Source organism: Cryptomeria japonica, chromosome 1 (assembly GCF_030272615.1).
Source record: "Cryptomeria japonica chromosome 1, Sugi_1.0, whole genome shotgun sequence".
NCBI lineage: Eukaryota > Viridiplantae > Streptophyta > Pinopsida > Cupressales > Cupressaceae > Cryptomeria > Cryptomeria japonica.
The window spans coordinates 70,654-93,127 of NC_081405.1; the positions used below are offsets into that span (position 1 = coordinate 70,654).

Sequence of the window (22,474 nt, forward strand, 5' to 3'; positions counted from 1 at the left end):
CCAAATCAGTGGAATGACAATCATTTTTGCAATTACCATAGGAATAAAGGACACCTAACAAATGATTGTCAAATATTGAAGCCCCTTATCCAAGATCTAATCGATAATGGAACCATCATAGTGGATAGCCATAAGACAAATGAATCACACCTAGCTTTCAAAACTCCACTTCCAAATTATGACAAAGGTGAACCATTACAATTAAAAGATGACAAGGGGAGATCCAAAGTGAATTACACTTATACATATGATGATGTGGTAAATGTAATCATTGTTAAAGATAATCCATCTTCAGAGCCAATCAATGTTATTACGAGAAGCAAAGCAAAGGTTACATTTTCAGGTATAACAAAAGATCCAACATCCACTTCACAACAATACAATTTAGTAGACCAATTACAAAGTATAGGAGTTGAGAAAATACGACACCACAGGAGCCCAAATAATCTCTGCAAGTTGAAAAACCTGTTGCAAGGAGAAGCAATGAAGCAAATCATAGAAGGAAATAATACACAGGAAAAATATACTCCAAAAGATGAGAGCTCAATAATAATCCTTCTTCATACAATGAAAAGAAAGAACTCAACCTTTAATAGGTCAAGAAACCCTAAAAGGGAAAACCTAGGTTTGCACATAATAATTAATTAAAATAATTAATTATATGCACCTAAAGTTAGCTTAAGTGTAAAAAAGATAAAGGGAACTTAAATAATTAAACAAATAATGTTTAATTAATCAATTAAATACTCGAATACTCTAACACCCCCCCTTAAGCTAGACTTAGGGAGAAGCTAAAACCTAGAACTGCTAATGAAAGCAATAAAGATGGGTCCCGGTAACAAGGCCTGATCAGGTACCCAAATACAATAAAATCTCTATGAACTGGAGAAATAGAGAAAACCACATGGGAACAAAACTCTACTCCAAAAAGAGATGGAAAAGAACACCACTGAAGCATGAAGAACTTGCAAACTCTATCGAAGAATAACTGTTGATCTGGAGAACCTCCACTGAAATAGAACATGACCAGGTAGAGAAGACTGTAATCTGCATGAGTGCCCTCAAATGACACTACTCGAATCAGATGGAAAACAAAGGCAAACAACTGAAGAGCTGATCAATCGAACCATAGAAGCATTAGAACCAACAGGATAAACCTCCCCATAATGCAGAAGTGGGAGAGGGACAGGAACACTGAAAAGAACAGCCAAAAAAAACTGCATGATGAAGAACCAAGAACATCAAAGGTGTTGAGACAAGTACATGGTGTCGTGGAAGGAACACTCACTTGACACACTCACTTGACAAAGTAAGATGGCAAACAACAGGCAAACATCAACCCCTCATGGCACTTGATCAATAGTACATGTACAATAAGACACAAGATATGCAAGATTCCAAGTAAACAATGCATAATGGCACTGTATCTCAGTGCATTTGCATAAATACAAGCTACAATGATAAGAAGACTGGAAAATAGAAACGTGAACCAAAATAGAGACACCCTACTCAGAGAAAAGATCCCAAGACCTGAAACAACCATGATATCCACCAGAGTGCTGAAAAGGAAAAAATTGAATAAAATATGCATGGAGAAGAATCTAGAAATAAAACTCAGATGGTTGGAAATTAAATAGCACACGCTTTTCGAAAATATAAAGTTTTCAAAAAACGGAGGTCGGATGCTCATTCTATGGCTCCTGGAGTGCAAAAACTAGACCTCACTTTGACTGGAAAAAAACACACTCAAACAGAAAAATTGGAAAAAATTACCAATAACATGAGGTCGGTCTTGGAACCATCTTTCTGATGCCTATTCATTTTCAAAAAAATGACTCTGTATGCCCAAGATAGAGCCAAAAAACCAAACCCCCCCTAAAAAAGGTCAAAAAAGGGAGTCTGGTGGCTGGGCGGTGCTCCGATGGCCAGGGAGCGGCACTCTGGTGGTGGACGGGTGGCTCCCCGGTGGCTAGGCAGAGGCAATTTTAGGACCGAAGCAGCATGGTTGTTCCTGGCGGTGGCGGCATGATAGTTCCCGGTGGTGGCAGCGGCAAAGGCCGGGCGGGGAGCAAGCACAGCACCCAAGGCTGCAAGGAGGCGGCGGGCCTAGGTCGGGCGGCGGGGGCCGCAGGGAGGCTGGCGGGGTCAAGGGCTGTAGTGGCAGCCTAGAGAAATGGCGGGCTGCGAGCGCAAGGCGGAGCTAGCAAGGGCAGCCGGGAAGCGGCAGCCGTAGGGAGGAGCCGGCGGGGGCCGGGAGCCGGCAGGAGGCCGAGGAAGAACAGCCGGTGGGAATGGAAGTCGGGGCTGGAGGAAGGTGGTGCAAGGCCCAAGCAGATGGTGACAGCTCTGTACCAATGCATGCAGGACCTGCAACAAGGCAGGGGCCCCACGGTACCCTGCGTACCATGGGGACCCCAAAAAAAAAAAATTCTTAAAAAGAAACAAAACCTTTTTTTTTCACTTTTTTTGAAAGAAAATTTTTTTAATAAAAAAGAAAAAATTCGGCCTACATGCCATAAAAAGGCAAAATAATTTTGTTTTGAAAATTTTTTTCTCGAACTGCGTGCCAGGGTCGTACAGCCTGGATCTGGAGAAAAAATGCTCCTAGAGGCTCAGGAACCAAAATAGGTCAAATTTTATATGACCATAGGGGTTTTGGAGCCTTCTAAGAATGATGGTGAGGTCCGTTTAGGCCCAAAGTGCTCAGAAAAAAAGGTCAAACCCTAGGTACATAAAAAATTCCTGAAACCCCAGATCTGCTTCCAAAGCAAAAATTCTCAAAACAAGAACAGGTAGCTGCAGATCTGAAGCTCTGATACCATATTGGAGTTGAGAAAATATAACACCACAGGAGCCCAAATAATCTCTGCAAGCTGAAAAACTTGTTAGAAGGAGAAGCAATGAAGCAAATCACAGAAGGAAAGAATACACAGGAAAAATATGCTCCAAAAGATGAGAGCTCAATAATAATCCTTCTTCATACAATGAAAAGAAAGAACTCAACCTTTAATAGGTCAAGAAACCCTAAAAGGGAAAACCTAGGTTTGCACATAATAATTAATTAAAATAATTAATTATATGCACCTAAAGTTAGCTTAAGTGTAAAAGAGATAAAGGGAACTTAAATAATTAAACAAATAATATTTAGTTAATCAAGTAAATGCCTGAATACTCTAACACAAAGAATACCCGCTCAAATATCAATTCTGAAACTTCTCAAGGTTTCACCTATGCATAAGGAAATTTTGGAGAAAGCTTTAGTGGAAACAACAGTTTCAAAAGATTTGGATATAGGTAAGTTCCAAAACATGGTAGGACACCTTATAGCTCCTCATTGCTTATCATTTTCTGAAAATGATGACGCATCCTTACAACATCCTCACAACGCTCCCTTACATGTTGAAGTCTCCATTTATAAAACTCGTGTCAAACGTGTACTCATAGATGGAGGAGCTGGCTTAAACATTTGTGCATTAAGTTTGATAAAAGCTTTGGGATATTCAGAAAATATAGTGGACCCAAAAAAGGAAATTACCATCAAGGCTTATGATGAAGCAGAATGTTCTTCTAAAGGAACTGTTGTGCTACCAATAAAAATAGGACCCGTGGAAAGGGACACATTGTGTTAGGTTTTAGATTTGAACCTCTCTTACAGCATTCTTCTAGGACAACCATGGATTCACAAGATGCAAGCAGTTCCTTCTACATATCATCAATGTGTGAAATTTCCTTATGAAGGACAAAAGATCACTGTAATTGCAGATTCTAGTCAATATTGTAATAATTTGAAGCCCACACAAGATACAAGAGTTCCACATAACAGAGAATCAGTATATCCTACCAAATAAATTCAAGCAAAGTTATGGGAAACTTTTGAGGAAAAGCTCAAATTAAATGATGAAGGAATGGGAAAATATTCTTTGCATAATTTTCCACTTTCCCCGAAGTCATATGGAAAGCCTACAGATATTCAATCAAAGACATTAAAAAGATCAAAACATATGTTTAAAGGGACATTTGTTACTGTTGGAACTCTTGAAGAAGAAAATGAAGACAAAGACATTCTTGGTTGGTTGTACAAGGATGAAGATACAACTATAGCAATAGCAACAGAAGTCAATATTCCCATAAAACAATATGGCAAAGGTTATGAAATCATGCAAAAAATGGGATATGAAGGAAAAGGACCAATTGGTAAGCGACATCAAGGTATTTCAGAACCTATTTGTCCACACTCGCAATCCAAAGAAGATAAATCTGGGCTTGGATATCTAAAATCCAATGAAAAGCAACATAATCATCCACAACAAAAGTGGAAAAAGAAATCAGTTTCTAAAGAAGAAAATTGGCAAGAAAAGCTACATCAAGCGGCTGAAATAGTAACCAATAAACAAAAGAAGCAAGAAGAACATGAAAAGAAAGAAGAGGAGATTACCATCCAAGGTAAAGAAAAATCATGTCAACAAGTTCTGGAAATACAAACAAATGCAAAATCTAAACAAGATATTCCAGAAGCAGTAAAAATAGAGATGGCAGAAATCAGGGAACTTTTTGCGCCAGATAACATTCCTGTATGGTATAGTGGAGTAGTCCTAGATCATGATTCATAGACAGATTCAAATGAGTATGAATGGGGTCCAGATGTCTTATCTACTACATCAAGTAAGGAACACAATGAAGACCAAGAAGCTATCAGAAAAGAAGAATTGTCTATTATAAAACCAAAGATGGAGTTAGAAACAAGACAAGAACAACTCAGAATTTAGGGAAAAGAGGTGTATGCAAAGAGGAAAGGGAATTACAAAGACAAAGAAGTAATGCCACAAGAAGTACAAAAAAGGATAGATCAAGCATCTGAAAATACAAGATTTTCATCAAAAGAGGAACAAGATGTATCCAGATATGGCAGAACCATAGAAGAATTAAGAGATAGTCAACTTGGATTGACTATTAGTCCAGAAGAAGTTGAGTTTGAAAGGAGACAAAATCTAGCAAGAGAATCCTCTTTATCATGTACACAAGTATGTCAACTCCAAAATGCAAATTAGGTCAATCAAGAAGGAATTTGCAGTATTAAAGATGTGTGTGTTGATATAATCTATTCATTTAAGGGACAAACATCAGTTGAAGAACCACTTGAGTGTGAACTACAAAATGCTAATATTGATTTTGTTAGAACTAATTCGGAGACGCTTGGGAAAGGCAATTCTCAAAAACATTTAATCTATGACAGTACCTATTCTATGCCAAGTTATGATCATTATGTCATGAACGTTGAAACACCTAATGATGACAGTGATTATGATTTACCCCTTCTTCATCCTGAACTAATTGATTGGGATAATTTAGATAACCCTGAACTGAATGTCTTTTCCAATGATCATGACTTAGACATGTACCTTAACGTTGTTGAACCCATCCCACCTAAGATATCTTCCATTGCAGAATCAACTAATGTTTCTCGTAGTCAGGAGAATGCCAAACTTTCCAGTCGCAAAAGTGAAATAAAACAAGGAAAGAGATATGTTGTTGAAAACCATTTTATGGAAACACTAGATCAATCAAAAGGGAAAATAAAGGACGTATTTGATGATGAAAACCTATTTGAGGTGCCAGAAGATGGAAAGTTTGACATTCTTCCTACATATTTTCAGGAGAGATCTGCTATCCTGGTAGAACCAACAGAAGCAGTAAACATTGGTACATCAAAGGATCCTAAAATACTTCATTATGTTGCCTCATTATCAGAAAAAGAGAGGAAAGAATACATGGAATTCTTTAAGCAAAGACAAGTAAATTTTGCTTGGTCCTATGCAGATATGCCAGGACTTAATCCAAATCTTATCATGCATCATCTTAATATGGATTTAAAAGCAAAACCAGTTAAGCAGAAGCTAAGAAAGATGCATCTGCACATTGCTCTTCTTGTAAAAATCGAGCTGAAGAAACTATAAGAAGTGGGTTTTATAAGACCTATTGCTTATCCAGAATGGGTTTCAAGTATTGTACCAGTATAAAAACCAGATAAAAGCATAAGGGTCTGTACAGATTTCAGAGATCTGAATAAAGCATGTCCAAAAGATGGTTTCCCGCTACCAAATATTGATATCATAGTGGACTTATCAGCAGGGCATGAGATGTTTTCATTAATGGTTGGCTTCTCAGGATATAATCAAATAAGAATCACACCTGAAGATCAAGAAAAGACAGCTTTCACCTATGCATGGGGAACATATTGCTAGAATGTTATGCCATTTGGGCTTAAGAATGCAAGAGCGACTTATTAAAGGGCTATGACAACAGTTTTCCATGATATGATGCATACATTTATGGAAGATTATGTCGATGACATACTTGTAAAATCTCATACAAGACAAGAACATTTGAACATTTTAAGCAAAAATTTTGACAGGTTGGAAAGATATCAATTGAGATTAAATCCAAAGAAATGTGCATTTGGGGTAACCTCTAGAAAACTCCTTGGCTACATTATATCAACTCATGGAATTGAAGTAGATCCTAAAAAAGTCAAAGCTATCATGGAGATGGAGTCACCTAGGAACATAAGTCAATTGCGATCTTTACAAGGAAGATTGCAATCAATCAGGAGATTTGTTTCTCAATTAGCAGATAGATATCTTCCATTTACCCATCTTCTACATTAAAATGTTCTATTCAAATGGGATCCAAAATGTGAAGAAGCTTTTTTGCAAATAAAAGAATATCTTATGAGTTCTCCAATACTGATATCACCAACCAAAGGGAAACCATTGTTTCTCTATATCTTAGCAACAAATGTATCATTAGGAGCCCTCCTAGCCCAACATGATGAAGGAAAAGAAAGAGTAGTTTATTATATCAGTAGAATGCTTGTTGGCTATGAATTAAATTATTCCTCAATAGAAAAGACATGTCTAGAAGTTGTATTTGCAACTCAGAAGCTGCGACATTATATGTTGATTCATTCTGTGAAACTAATAGCAAAGATAGATCCTCTCAAATATTTGTTGAGCAAGTCAACATTGATAGGAAGACTAGCCAAATGGGTTAAAATACTGAGTGAATTTAATATAGAGTATGTTGATCGGAAAGATATCAAGGGACAAGTTATCACTGATCAATTGGCTGATGCACCTTTACAAAATAACATGCCTTTGCACATCGAATTTCCTGATGCAGATAGCTTGACAGTAAGTAAAGACTTTTGGGAATTGTACTTTTATGGTTATTATACACAATATGGATCAGGTGTAGGAATGTTTTTCATCACACCTCAGGGCCACACAATTCCCAAATCATATAGATTGCGGTTTCCATGCACTAATAATACTGCAGAGTATGAAGCATTGGCTATTGGGCTTAAAATGGCCATTGAATGGAATGTCAAAGAACTACATGTCTATGGTGATTCACAACTTATCATCAACCAAGTAAATTATGAATATCAAACAAAGGATGATAAGCTTATGCCATACAAACAACTGGTGAAGGAGTTTAAAGGATACTCTAAAGAAATATCATTCACCCAGATTCCAAGAAATGAGAATAAAGCAGCAGATGCAATGGCTACAATAGCATATCTCTTGCAAAATAAGGAGAATCAACAATATTATGAATTTCTTGTGGAAAATATCTTAACCCCTACCATTCAATCCCAGCATACCTACCAAATTTGCCATATATTAGGAACCAGTCAATCCTCATATGGTCAAACTTATCAGTATTTAAAAGAACATATCCTTCCTCTTGACTTATCTCGCAATCAGAGAAGGAATTTTATTTGCTAGTCCTCTCGCTATACTATAATTTCTGATATCCTATATAGGCATGGTCTAGATGGTACTTTATTAAGATGTCTTGAACAAGAAGAATCTGAAAAAGTTCTTGACAAAGTTCATGCAGGTATTTGTGGCACACACTCAAGTGGTTTAACATTGGCTAAGAAACTTCTTCGTATGGGTTACGTTTGGCCTAGAATGGAGAGAGATTCATTCACATATGCTAGAAAATGCAAACAATGTCAAATCCATGGGAATCTCATTCATGCACCAGCACAAGAGTTATATCCTATGATAGGATCATGGCCATTTTTGCAATGACGCCTTGATTTGGTAGGAAAAATAAATCCCTCATCTTCTAATGGACATAAGTTTATTCTTATAGCTACTGAATATTTTACTAAAGGGATTGAAGCAATGCCTTTAACAACAGTGACAGAAAAACAAATATCATCATTTATTTTGAATTATATAATTTGTCGCTATGGAGTTCCTATGACCATTATCACTGATAATGGAAGACCATTCAAAAATCAAGATGTGAAGGAGCTATGTGAACAATTTCATATCCAACATAGGTTTTCTACTCCATATTATCCACAGGGAAATGGTCAAGCTAAGGCATCAAACAAAACTATCTTGAAAATCTTAAAGAAAATGGTCAATGAAGCTGGAAAAGACTGGCACATTCAGCTAAATCCTGCTCTTTGGGCATACCGAACTAGCATCTGCACTCCAACAGGGGAAACTCCATATTGTTTGGTCTACGGATTAGAAGCCATATTACCTATAGAAGTAGAGATACCTTCTCTACAAGTATCCTTGCAAGGTCTTATACCAGAAGAAGAAGAATGAGTCTCTCGACTCCGGGAACTAGAACTGCTTCAGGAACATCGCCAAAATGTAATAGATCATTTGATATTATATCAACAAAGAATGGCAAGAAGCTATAACCATAGAGTCAAGCTGCACATTTTTCAGATTGGAGATATAGTTGTAAGGGAGAATCCAAGAAATCAGCAAGATCGAGAAAAGAAGGGAAAATTTGAACCAAATTGGCTAGGACCTTTTGTCATAGTAGCAACATATGGATCAAGAGCATACAAGTTATCTACCCCTAAAGGTGATTGGTTTTATGAACTTATCAATTCTATCCATCTCAAGAAATTTTATGCTTGAGATATAAAGTCATGAAAAAATCAACAAAAAGCATATCAAGTCCTGAAAAATCAACAAAAAGCATATAAAGTCTTTGAAAATAAAATAAATGGAAAAAATGCAATAAATTTAGATAGTGAAAACCTGGTAAATGGGTGCTATCTAAGAAGTAAGTTCCTCCATCTATGAGATCGCTTTGCACACCTATCCACTTCATCCTATCCAATCTATCACTTCCATATATCCTAGCTTATCCATTCCATCTTTCACATCCATTGCTCTAAACCATTAGTAAGAAATATGCAGCTTACAAACAGTTATCAATCTTTGACATACTTGTCGTAGTCACTGTCTTAGATTTTATAAGAATCAATCCATCTGCATTTGTATCCCACCATGGTTTGGATCTTGATGAATTCATACATCCATAACAAATTTTTGTTTCCGCTGGGGGCAAAATCTGAATTCCTTTTGCTAAGGTGATCTTTTGAATCTTTGAATATCCAAAACATTTGAAAAACTTAGAAAAACTAAAAACACCTAGGATTTTGAAATAGATAACGAGCAACAAAGCAACATAAATCAAGGCATTTCATCAACAACTGAATCATGAAACTCAGGAACCGAAGAATCGATCAGCAAGTAATAAAGGATTATCAAAAGATCATTCATCAAGATGATTATATCAGTTAATGACCATAAGAACATGTGAATGACATGCAAGATTCAGTGCTTATATCTTGATTTTATTGCTAATCATGTACTCTATGCAACTCAAGGATGTCCATGACTAGAGAAGCTATGATGAGGCATGATTATTTTTCTTTGATTGTTGTATGTGGTTTATCTCTTACTATGGTATGTACTTGTCTCAGGATATGATCGGCAAAAGATCAATGAGGACGTTCCAAGTCATGCATGAAAGAGGATAATCCTTGTTTGTTCTGCAAGCAATACTCAGGTCAACTTGATCCATTATATCAAGTTGCTTGTATTAACTTGCTATATCAAAATCCATTTAAGGAATACTCAGGTCATCTTGAATCATTATGTCAAGTTGCTTGTATTTTCTTACAACATTTAAAAGCTCAATGATGAAATCAAAGCACTGTTACAAGATAGCATATGAAGAATGGTAGTACAATTTTTAGTTAGATCATTTCATTAGCTCATTATTTGTCTACATTATAAGCATTCATGGTCACTTACATTATAAGCATTTCATTTCATTAAAGGATCAACAGTCAAAAATAAAGATTGAGTATACTTGGACAAACAAAAACAATTTGCATTTTAATCATTATTCATTTCATTTAGTTGAATTTTATCATTGCATTAATTTGTATTCAATTAAATGCATTTCATTCATCATTTAGTGTATCATCATTATTTTTTGCATTATCATTCCATTAACGATCATTTAGTTGCATCTTTGCACTTAGATTCATGAACATTACATATAAAATCAAAAACATTTCATGTAGATCATTTGCATCATCATAAGCATTAAAGCAATCATTCATTTGCATTTCCATATAGATCATTGCATTTGTATCATTTGCATATCATTTAAGTTAGTAATCATTTTCATTTGCATCCAAGATCATCAAAATCGAAAATCAAACAAAAGCATTTATCATGGCATCATCATATAAAGCATAATCATAAAATAAAGTAACATGCATAAATATCATTATCCATCTAATCATTACATCCATATAATCAAAGCATATAGATCATCATCAAATAGAGTAACATAATAAAGATCATCATCATATAGAATCCATGTTTGCATATAGATCATCATAAAAACAATAAAAGTCCAAGTATACAATGATATCATATAAACAATACAAGTGCCTCAACTCAAGTCACAGTTGTCTTGTACCACTACCACCTAAATTTGTCCATCTCTGTGGTTCTGGGTGAGAAGATCCTCTAGATGTCTGTCTCCCATGATCACCACTCCTCTGAGGAGGTCCCATGACCCCACCACTACTAGTATCCATCAACACAGTGGTATGATAACTACCTACTCTCTGGCTCTCTACAACTACCTCCTCATATCATCATCATCGATGGGAAGTCTCCTTCCTGGCCCAAACTAATGCTCTAACAGTGTCAGCTGAGAGAGTACCTGATCCAACATGTTGAATATGATCAAGAAGGCCTTGAGTATCCTGTTGTCTCCTAACAGCTCTATCCCTCTTAGCCATAAGAGTTTGTACCTGTGCTTGAAGCTGATCAATATGTGTTCTAAGACTGTCAATGGTCTCCTTCTCTGGTGCATCCTGCGATGTCATATCATGCACTGGTGCATCCTGCTCGGGAAAATCTTGTTGTGGTGCATGAATCCCAATCTCCTCCTCACCACCAACCTGTCCAACTGCTGGAATCTCAGTCTGAGTAACTCTCTGAACCCATCATCTAATAAGCGGAACATGATCCTCAGGATCCTTGTCATCTCCACCATGAGCTGCAATAACCCTAGGGTCTGGCTGAATTTGACCAAAATCAATGCCTCTCCCATAACCCCCATCCAGTCCAATCACCCTGCCTCCTCCTATCAATGGAAACCCTCTCGATGATCTCATACATGTCCGGCCATGCTCCCTCCCAATCTGTCCAACATCCCTCCCACCCATAGGACGTGGTCTCCCAATCCTGCAAACTGGTCCAAACGGTCCCCCATGGACTCTCAAGCGACCTCCCCTCCATCCAGGTCTCCTACCACCACCACCTCCATCCCCACCCTCATCTCCACCTCCCTCTGCCTTCTAAGAAGCTCTGAGCTCTCATCTCTATCTCCATCTCCTAACACCTAGATCATCTGAATCATCATCATCATCTCCTGAGCTAGGAGGAGGATCTGTTGGATCAGTAATATGAGGAAATGGATGAGCTAGTATGTACTGAGCATAATCTGCAGTAACCCCAAGATCAAGAATGTGTAATCTTATATCATAAGCCACTCTTAAAGTAGCAAGAAACTCTACGCAAGCAATCTCAAATGAAAAGGAAGGTCCCCAATCTCATCTATCTTTGTACCATCGAGCATATATCATCACACTAGTAGGTATAGGCTGAATGATACCAAACTGTTTAAGAATGCGACTAATCAATTGTCACTCAGCAATATAAGGAGTCTGACCAATGAGATATCTACTCTGCATGATAAATGGTAATGTCTGTGCATCATCCATCCATGGCTCACAATCAACATATGGTCTCCAAGTAATGCTATCCAATGAACCAAGCACCCAATGCCAATATTCCATCTTACCCAGCTTATGTTGAGTAAGGATACTTGCATAAAAATACACATATGGCTGCCTCTCTTCATGAACTTTGTGATGGATAGTTCGAGTCACAGCAATGTGCTCCCAGCACTAGATCTGTAATAAAGAGCATCTTGTAGACAAACTAGCACTCTCATCATACACCACCTAATGAAGATCATGATATAAATGTGCCAACATACAAACACCCCAAGCATATCGAGTATGATGCTGCATCATACTCAGGATAATCTCACCCCATCCAATAGCAAAACCTCATGATCGCCTATCAGGACAAATAAATCCTCCAATCAAACCAGCAAGAATTACAGGGAGAGTCTCATAATACATCACCATATCCTCCCATCGGATCTCTCCTCTAGCGATACCATCATCAGCAAAAATGGATTTGCAAGCCTCTGTCCCAACACAATCCTAAAAATCATGCTACACTAACTCGCCAATCACTGGGATGTGCAAAATCCTATAGACATCCTCAAGCGTCACACTAATCTCACCTATGGGCAAGTGGAAAATGTTATGCTCAATGTGTCATCTCTTGGCTAATGTCATCAAAAATCCTCTATTATGCATAATCTCAGGCATATACAACAGATGGCATAAACCACGCGCATCTATATGTCTAACCTCAACCTATGTCGGCTCTGGCACTAAATGACATACTGCCAGTAATTTCTCCCAACACTGGAGAACATCAAGTTTCTCCTATTTATCAAGAGAATTAGATCAATCATCACTTATCTATCTATCAAATCAAACTCAACTAACTTACGCTATCAAATCAAATCAAAGCAATCACTAATCTATCTATCTATCAAATCAAACTGAAGCAACCTATGCTATCAAATCTATCAACTCAAACTAAAGCAACTTAAGCTATCAAATCATTTTAAAACCTATCAATCATGGTTTTCTATCAATCACTAAGTTCAATCAAAACTCTGCTAAGCTCTTGCATCAAAAACTAAATCGGTTTCTTAGAGCTACTCTATCAAAACAAATCAAATCGATCTATCCAACAACATCAATCAATCAATCAAGTCCCTATTCATCATACATGCACATCAAACACGTTAAATCTAATCATCAAAGTGATTTTTAGCTTTTGCACTTATCAAAAACATCAATTTTAAGCATATGCACTAAATCTAAATGTAAATGCGCTAAACTCAAGCATATGCGCTACCTTTTTATGCAAATGCGCTAAACCTACAAACATGTGTGCAAAACAAAGCAAAAGCGCTAACTTTGGCTGCAAAAGCACAAACAAACAATTCACAAGTGCTATCCTATGCAAAAGCGCTAACATCCTTAACATATGCACTATTCTAACGAGCATATGCGCTAATTTGAACAAATGCACTAAACCTAATTGCATATGCGCTAAAACTAAATGCAAAAACACTAATTTAAAACCGAAAATCGCAAAAATTTGAAAAGTTTAAAAACATGCCTAAAAACATGAAAATTTACACGACAAGTTGAAAAAAAAGCTCGGGATAAGATACATATCGGATACCCATACTCGGGAGGTCGTTGATATCGTCGAACACCCTCAAATCGATGGTTCTCCACAGGAATCACCATTTTGCCACCTCACCAAGAAATTTTCTTCACAAGCTGACAAGGATAACAATGAAATTAAAATTAACCTTGGTTAATTTTATATTTACTATTTGAAGAGTAATCAATGCTATTCAATGGGGAAATTTAATTTGTTTTTTACAAATGAATTTAATTGACTGAATTTTTATCAATTATCATGAGATCAATCATTCAAACTGAAGTTTTCAACAAATTCACGATCAATCTCCTAAGGGGGTACACAATCAGGATTTTCATTTTTGTCAGGCGCATTATCAAGAGACTTGGTTTAATCTTTGAAACAATGTTATCTCGACATCGTTTCAAAGAGGGGCAAAATGTATACACATAAAAATGGCTATGAGCAATTAAATAAATAATATTTATTTAATGATTATTCTTCTATTAAATAGTTAATTTGAAAAGATTAATTTATTTAATTCATTTTTGTGTCTTTCTATTAATTAGTATTCTATTAATTAATTCATCTATCATATTCTTCTAATTAATTAAATATCTAATATTTAATTATTCCTCTAACCAAGTTAATTGAATATCTAAATATTTAATTATCTCCTCCAAACAATTAAATATCCAATATTTAATAGTTATTCTCCTATCCTATAGTCTCAAATATTAAATAATTTCTTAAATTATTTAATCCCTTTTCCAACTCACCTTCCATCTCCACTTCATCTTCCCTTTGCCAACTCATCCATCATGTGGCTAAGGAAATTAATATTTCTTAAATATTAATCCATCATTTATCTTCAACCACTAAAATTAATGAATATTGTGTACATACACATATTTCATAGCCATCTTCTATATTCTCTCCAACACCCTCTACATCTTAGAAAGGACTTGAGTCCACTTGTCCTCTCATGCCTAAATTTCCTCTAACCATCCCTAGATTCCCTCAGTCAGCAACCCAGTTAAGGTGAGATGAGTGACACTTGTCTTCTTCTTCCCCCTTTCTCTCAACCTTCACCTTTGCTCACAGCCATACAAATCTGCAGATCTGATCATGACCATTGATCTAAGCCACATCATCTCATCCTCTCAAAGTCTATAAAATCAAGAGCTTCAGTTGAGAGAGAGTTAGACTTCAAGAGACTTCAAGTACATTTTGCAAGCTAATCATATGCATCCATGAGTTTTAATCTTGAAGAAAATAGCAATTATCATTTAGCATAATCATGTAGTATTGCATATCATAGTATCAGTTAACTATCAGTTATCAATCCATTCTTCATATGCCATCTTGGAAGCTATCAGTGCATTGTCTGAGAGCACACCATCTGCAACCAGGAATAGTGGAGTTAGGACACAATGAGACATAAATAGCATTTTTTATGTATTTCATGTAGTTTCATTTGTTGACTTTGGATTTCCTGTAGCATTTCCATTGGTATTTTGTGAAACTAACTTGTTGCCGGTAATATTCTGAGGATAAAATTCAAGTCGACATACATACGATTGTATGCTCATATGTTTTTGTTCTTCCCTTGCTTAGTGTTTTAAATTTCTATAATAGTTTCATTATTGTCTCTCAATAGTTTAAACTCTTCCTGAAATGCCTTCTTCAATTGATTCTATGATGCCTTGTATTGATTTTCCAACTTTGTGTATCAATCAATGGCGATTCCTTGTAGCATGGAAGGAAATGCCTTCAACTAGTAATTATGGTCATCCTATTCTCCTCCCATATTTGTTATGCAAGTCTTGCAGACGACGTGGCCTCCACCTGTTTGTCCCAAGGTGAAGGAGTGCTTTGAATATTACGCCAAGCTGAGGAGAAGTTGAGAATAAGATGATAATGTGGAAGACCAATATGAAGTATTTGTTGCTTCCATACTTCCTTCTTTTTGCTCACCTGCAAAACATTACCCTTATGTGTCTCAATAAGATCAAAGAAAACCACTAGCATGGATTCAATTCATGCATTTTTTGAGAAATCCTCTATTGTTAAGGATTTTGCTTCCTAGATTTGTTACACTCAACCCTTGAAGGCCTTGAACCATATCAGATGAATCTTCAAGCGTCTAATTATCTTCTTTCAAGAGTTGAATATCTATTCACTTCATATCTTTCTGCATAGTATTAATCAATTCTTTTAACTCCTTCAAAAGCTTGATAGATTCATGTCCCTGTTCAATAATTGAGTTCCTCCATTCAATATTTTCTTTACATATGAAAAGCACATTGTCATCAAGACCATGTACTAGCTTTTCTGCCAGGAAGTTCATGACTCCATACCTCTGGGTATCCCTCATTTGCTTCAATATAGCCACCCATTTGCTTTTCTCTTTTTCCCAGGCAATTGTTTATGTTTCCAACTCATTGCCTAAAGACTCTGCATTTTCAAATACTTTAACTAGATTAGAAATGTAGCTTGTACCTTGTTGGGCAATTGATTCCAGCCACTCACTGAAGATGTCTGCTACCATTTGGCTTCTCTGAACTTGATCAAGCAGTCTCTGGTTCATTGGTGATCTTGGATCAAATGACAAAGGAGATTGAGAGAGTGGTTATGGATTAGGATCCTATATGGCATTGATGTATTGGGCCATCTGCATTTGATCTATTTCATTTCATTTTTATCCTTTTCATCTTTCCAAGTCCTGGTCAGAATTCTCTTGGTTGAAGTCTCCAGGTGCTTATCATCTACAACTCGAGAGGTCACACCTAAATCAATCTTCTCAATAAAAAATTCCTCCTCAGTGATATTATCAGCATCTTTATTTGTTGGGGGTCTGGCTACCTCTACAATCCAATGCCATGTTTGGTCATCCACATCTATCATCACTTCGGTTTTAAGTCTCTTGGACTTTCATGTTCTTCCCAGACACTTATTGACCATGTCCTCCATTGGAATTGAGATTGAAATTACATTTATTTTCTTGGTAAGTGAAGAACTTAACCATTTCAGAATAGTAGATGTTTCCCTAGGTGGAGGCAATTGTTGGTTAGTGATGACAACAGCCATAGTGTTCACAGAATCCTCAGCTTCTTGGGTTTCCTTTCCCTTATCAATAGCACCAGTAATGAGCTTGTCCTACATCTAAGCACCCATCATCCCTTAGGTTTCTTCTTCGGAGTCTAAATCTACTATAAGTGGACTTGTAAGGAGTTTCTGACTGCTTTTCTTACTATGAGATCTGGTGACACGAGTAGGGGAGGAACTTAGAGAAGATTATCCTAAATTTCAAATTTTGATTTTCTCGGTCCTCTATTTCTCATTACCTGCAATATCAATACAAATGTCAAAAGGGGGAAGAGATACTTGAGAAGTTGCACAAGTTTGACCAACTTTTCTACTCTTAGGTACAAACATGGGTTGTTGTCCAAAATGACGGTCTTTTAGCCATCTTTATGTTCATCTAATCACATTGAAGGTTCTAGCCTGAATGTTGTCATCCCCTTTTCTATCCCAATCAACTTCTGGAATAGGTTGCCCCTGTATCTTCTCATTGAACTCAGGATCAACAACTTCTTCACCTTCATCCTCTTGTACGTCAGAGATATTCATGGACAAACCCATTGTCATAATTTGTTGAACTATGAACCTCGACTGCGATCTTCTTCTAACTTCAAATTCATCATCACAGTTCTCCCAATAATCTTCTAGCTAAGGTTCATAACAAAAATCAACATCAACATTTAAGTTCTCTATGGAAAATGATGGGGAGATATACTCAAAGAGAGTTAATTCCTTTCCTAAGGGAAGTCGGGAGTTGTCCTAGTAGGCTCCCTTCATTGTTCATCTAGTCTCAAAGTCAATTTAGACACCACAACTCTCTAATAGTGCTCCCAATCAAGATGTGCTCACTGGTTGCTCAGGCATGGTTGAGATTCACAAGAGTAAATCCAACCTTACACTCTCAAACTCCTAACAAATGATTGTAGAGTTTGTAGTAGGTGTTTATGATGTTTCCCAAGGGTGATCAACTAGTTTTGAGTGGGGTTTTGATTCAAATTCCCATCACTCCTTCCTTTTCCTATTTTCTAGGCCTAGTAGCCCTAGAGCCCCAATTAGCCCTACCTAACTAGTTTTTGTGGATTTTCTCCCAATTTCTCCAAAGACCCACATAAAATATTTGCTGATAAGGATGCCCTTTTGGAAGTACTTTCCAATTTATGAATTTAGGAATCTCAGTTTGACCATATAGGTACGAAACCCAAGAAATGCTTGTTTTAGGTGGTTTTGGGCTTGGCTTGGTCTTTTTCCAAGGGTTAGGTGTCTTCCTTGATCTGACACACCTCCAAATTCACACATGTGCTCTACCACACATCACTTGTTCATCCCAAACAATTTTCAACTCCAACCCTTCTCTTTCCTGCAAACACTTGCATGATCTCATTCATTTCCTAACCGGGCGATGACTGGGATCGCCTAGGAAAGGATGCTCATTGGCCTTTCAATGACCTCCAAAGGAAAATAAAAGCTATATAAACTATAAAAAGGTTCCATGGCTCTATTCCCAAGGTCTATTGAGAAGAAATCAAAGGAATTCAAGTTGGAACCATGTTTGGGCCTCTCAAACCCTTACTCAGGCCGAGAGCTTGCAAAATTGAAAACTCAATTCAAACCTAAAAATAAAAATAATCAAATTGCTTCCTGAGCACTACAATAATATGTAAAAAACAACAACTAAGTACATCAATGCAATCAATCCATTAAGTACTAATTGTTGCTCTAATTCTTGAAAAATGCAATGTAAAACTTCAAAAATGGTCACAAATAGTAATCCAATCAACTCCAGGCATTCAAAAACCTCATTACATTCATTCTCAGGGATTTTTAATTCCATTTTTTTCCTAACTAACTCTCCATCATTTTCCTAAGCAACCCTTTGCTCAAAAATGCAAAAAGTTGCTCAACGTTGCAAAAAGTTGTCAAGCAACTTTGATAACTTTTGCCAAAAAGTGCATTTTTGCCTTACATGGTTTGTTTTCTCCTCAAAACCATCTAGGATGAATAAAAACCATTACATTAACATTCCCCAATTCCAAACAAGGCTATTCAGGGCATTTTTCATCAAAATGCAAGATTTTGCCATTTTGGGCTTACAAGGGCTTACAAGCCAAAATTGAGAAAATGCATTCTCCTAAGGACATTCAACCTACCAAAGCATTAAAAAAAATATGAAGACATCAGAGAAGACTCTTATTCACCACTCCAAACCATACTATGAACAAATGCACCAAAATGAAGAAACTGGACTCAAAACTAGGTGCTCCTGCACCAGAAAACCTTCGGCTATCAAATTTATGTCTAGCAACATATAACTGCAGATTGAACTTCTTGAATTCAAGTTCAATATTCAAGGCATCTGAAATGGATCTACAACTATAGTATCCCATCTCTAATAGAAAGAAAACTCTAGACTTCCTCCACTTCTCTTATCAATATAGGCTAGTTGTCAACTGACTTCAATCAAAATATAGCTATCCAGAGCATACCAGGTAACCTGAAAGGTTCACCCTGAAAGCCGCCAACTCTAATATAGGTGAACTGAGAAAACTGGATGAAGAAACTACCATAGATACCTACAAATTCCATTGCTTTTGTTGACAATCTCCCATTTATGTTACCCTGCAGCTCATGAACCAATCTACCTGCAAAAATATAATTCCACCTCATGAAGTTTTCAGCATATCTTTGTTGTTGCAGGTGAGGATAGTATTCATAGACTCTTATCCCATCAATCCAAATTTCATGGTGTAAGACATTCCAATCTCGAGTGCAAGAAAGCATATAAAATAGGTACAAGGACATATAAAAAACTACTCATCCCTACAAATTTGTTTAAACTCTCATGCAGTCTCTTTGCAACAACTTGTCCCCAATCTAGGTATATGCACTTCCATTCAACATGACTTGAACGTATAAATACATCCAGTCTTCCCAATAAAAGGCATGAGTATTTCCCTTCAATCTATTCAATAGAACAACAATATCATGTACTTTTGTTATGAAATGCTCTCTGGTGAGTGGCCTTGGTAACTTGAAACCTCCTTTTTGAATTTTCACCAACTAGTTTCTAGCAATTACGGTTTTTTAAGTGCTCTTCTTCTCAGAAAAGAAGGAGTACGAAGTACCAATGGTCCCATCTTCATATGGCTCCTTATGAGGAATTCCCATGGCTGCCATTACGGTCTCCCTATCAATTTTAAATAGCACCTCACCATTGATGGCCCTAATACACCTATGTTCTGCATCATACCGATTCATACATTCTAAAACTAGCTTCGGCCATGGTGCAACAATAGGAAATGCAGCGGCCTCAATTAGACCACTTCTTACAATTTTCTCCATCATAGAATTTTGGGCTGGATTCTTAACTCTTTCAAGGAAATTAGTGAGGTCTACTTGTGCTAGTGAAGTGTCACCCATCTCTGGAAGTGAGCTAATCAAACAGGAAGTACACCCCAATTTCAGCAGAGTTGGCCTCATGATGGCCCCTCTCATATTTATCAAATAATTTTAGAAATAAAATGAATTCCTCTACATAGAAAAAGGAATGAACAAAAACTAGCTTCTGAACAAGAAAATACAATAGAAGAAGAAATGATTGCAACTAACCTGATCCCGACAGCAAATTCTTGAAAATGGTGCAGGAGCACCTAGGACTTAGGCTTGTAGTCCTTCCACAATTTTGGTTTGTACTGGCCTTAGCCAAGTCAGGTTCCTAATAAGGACTCCAGGAGGGTCCAAGGTGTGTGTGTGATGTTTGTTTTGAGTCAAGTGTACGCCTAGTTGAGTTGGTTTTCTTCCTAGGTTTGCACTTTGTGAGTAGGTGGTAGTTTGAGTAGTTGAAGTGGCCTTCTTGATGGTCAAAAGTGGCATAACTTGGTGTGAGAATTAGAGAGGTTTAAAATGGTCTTAGGAATTCTTAAAAATTCTTGAGTAATGACTTGTAATAGGTTGTTTAGGTTGGCAAAGCAAAATGTGGAAAGTTGTAAAAGTTGTCATGACAACTTTTGTCCTAAAAGAGCTTAGCGGTGGAGTTAGGGATAGCACAATACCCTAGAATGCCTCCACGCATGGGGAAGACTATTTAAACCTCCTCTTTCATGGTTACCAAGGTTGGAAATTTGTTTTTGTATGATTGACAATCTGAAACTACTCATTTTCGGACTGTTATCATTGTTTTTGTCTAAATTTGCATAAACTATGAACACTAATGGATTGAATCCATTGATCCAGTGTTGGATTGTAGTTCTTTGGTGTGTTCCAATACTATTTGTTTCATTTCATGCTTTTTAGTAAGTGTGAGTTTTTACTTTCATTATTTTGTTTCCAAACAGCCAGTTTTGACTTGTAAATAGCAAATTCTTGTAAAATGGTTGCCCCATAAAATCCCTATGTTCTACCATCATGGCCTGTTGGGAAATGGAATTCAAACCATTGTATAGTGTAAATATGTAGGGAGGAGTTCTATAAGTGGAGATTAACATGGTTACCACCTTGTTCTAGGTGAGTCCAGGAGCAACCCGGCTAGAGAAGACGGGGTGAAAATTGAGTGCATAGTGCAGAGGTGAAGCCATAGTGATCCCAGCAAAGTTGAAGCCATAGTGAATTGGCCTACTCCTAAGTCAGCAACAGAGGTGAGAAGCTTCCATGGACTAGCTCAGTATTATAGGAAGTTCATTAGGCAATTTAGTGCTATATGTGCACCAATATTGGACACTGGTAGAGGTGGAATGAAGGCAAAGTTTCAGTGGAATGAACAAGCAAATAGAGGTTTTGAAACCTTGAAAGAGAAGATAGCTACTCAACCGGTGTTAGTGTTGCCTATTTTTGAGAAACTCTTCACAGTGGAATGTGATGCAAGCAATGTTGCAGTAGGTGTTGTCCTAAGCCAAGAAGAAAGACCAGTAGCTTTCCATAGTGAGAAGCTAAGTGATGCAAATAGGAAATACTCCTCATATGACTTGGAATTATATGCTTTAGTGCAGGCTTTAAGGAAGTGGAGACACTATCTCCTTCCTAAGGAGTTTGTAGTCTATACGGACAACCAAGATTTGAGCTTTCTAAACTCACAAGACAAACTCAGTCACAAACACATGAAGTGGGTAGAGTATATGCAAGCCTACACATTCACAATCAAGCACAAAAAAGGTCAATTAAACTGGGTTGTTGATGCATTGAGCAGAAGACTTTTGACAGTCCAAGAAATTCAGTTAAGGAGAATAGGTGTTGATAGTTTTAGAGACCTATACCCAGATGATGAAGACTTCTCAAATGCCTACAAGGTATGCAAAGACTTCTCATTTTCATAGCGAGTATTCAAATTTTACCTTTCAAGATGGGTTATTGTTTAGAGGAGGACAACTTTGTGTGCCTAGAGGGTCAATGAGAGAAAATCTCATACAAGAGAAGCATAATGGTAGCCTTAGTGGTCATTTTGGAGTCAACAAGAATCAAGAGTTGGTTCAAAGGTATTACTATTGGCCTAGGATGAATCAAGATGTTAGGAAGTATGTGGAAACTTGCATTGTTTGTCAAAAGGCCAAGGGCACTTCTTCAAATGCTAGTTTATACCAACCTCTTCCCATACCAAATAGACCTTGGGAGTGAATTAGTAAGGACTTTCTAGTAGGCTTACCAAGGACAAAGCAGGGATTTGACAGCATTTATGTCATAGT

At 37.0% G+C, this 22,474-nt stretch overlaps 1 protein-coding gene across 1 annotated transcript in view; it reads right to left on the bottom strand.

Moving 5' to 3' along the window:
* LOC131036662 (uncharacterized) overlaps positions 1-20,279 on the bottom strand; it is a 37,160-nt gene extending 16,881 nt beyond the window's left edge. Inside the window, exons 1-2 of the mRNA XM_057968606.1 lie at positions 19,925-20,279; positions 19,286-19,441 (exon numbers count right to left, since the gene is read on the bottom strand). Of these exons, the coding sequence (XP_057824589.1) occupies positions 19,286-19,441; positions 19,925-20,279 (511 nt within the window). The remainder of the gene's footprint in view (positions 1-19,285; positions 19,442-19,924) is intronic.
* Positions 20,280-22,474: the final 2,195 nt, after the last annotated feature.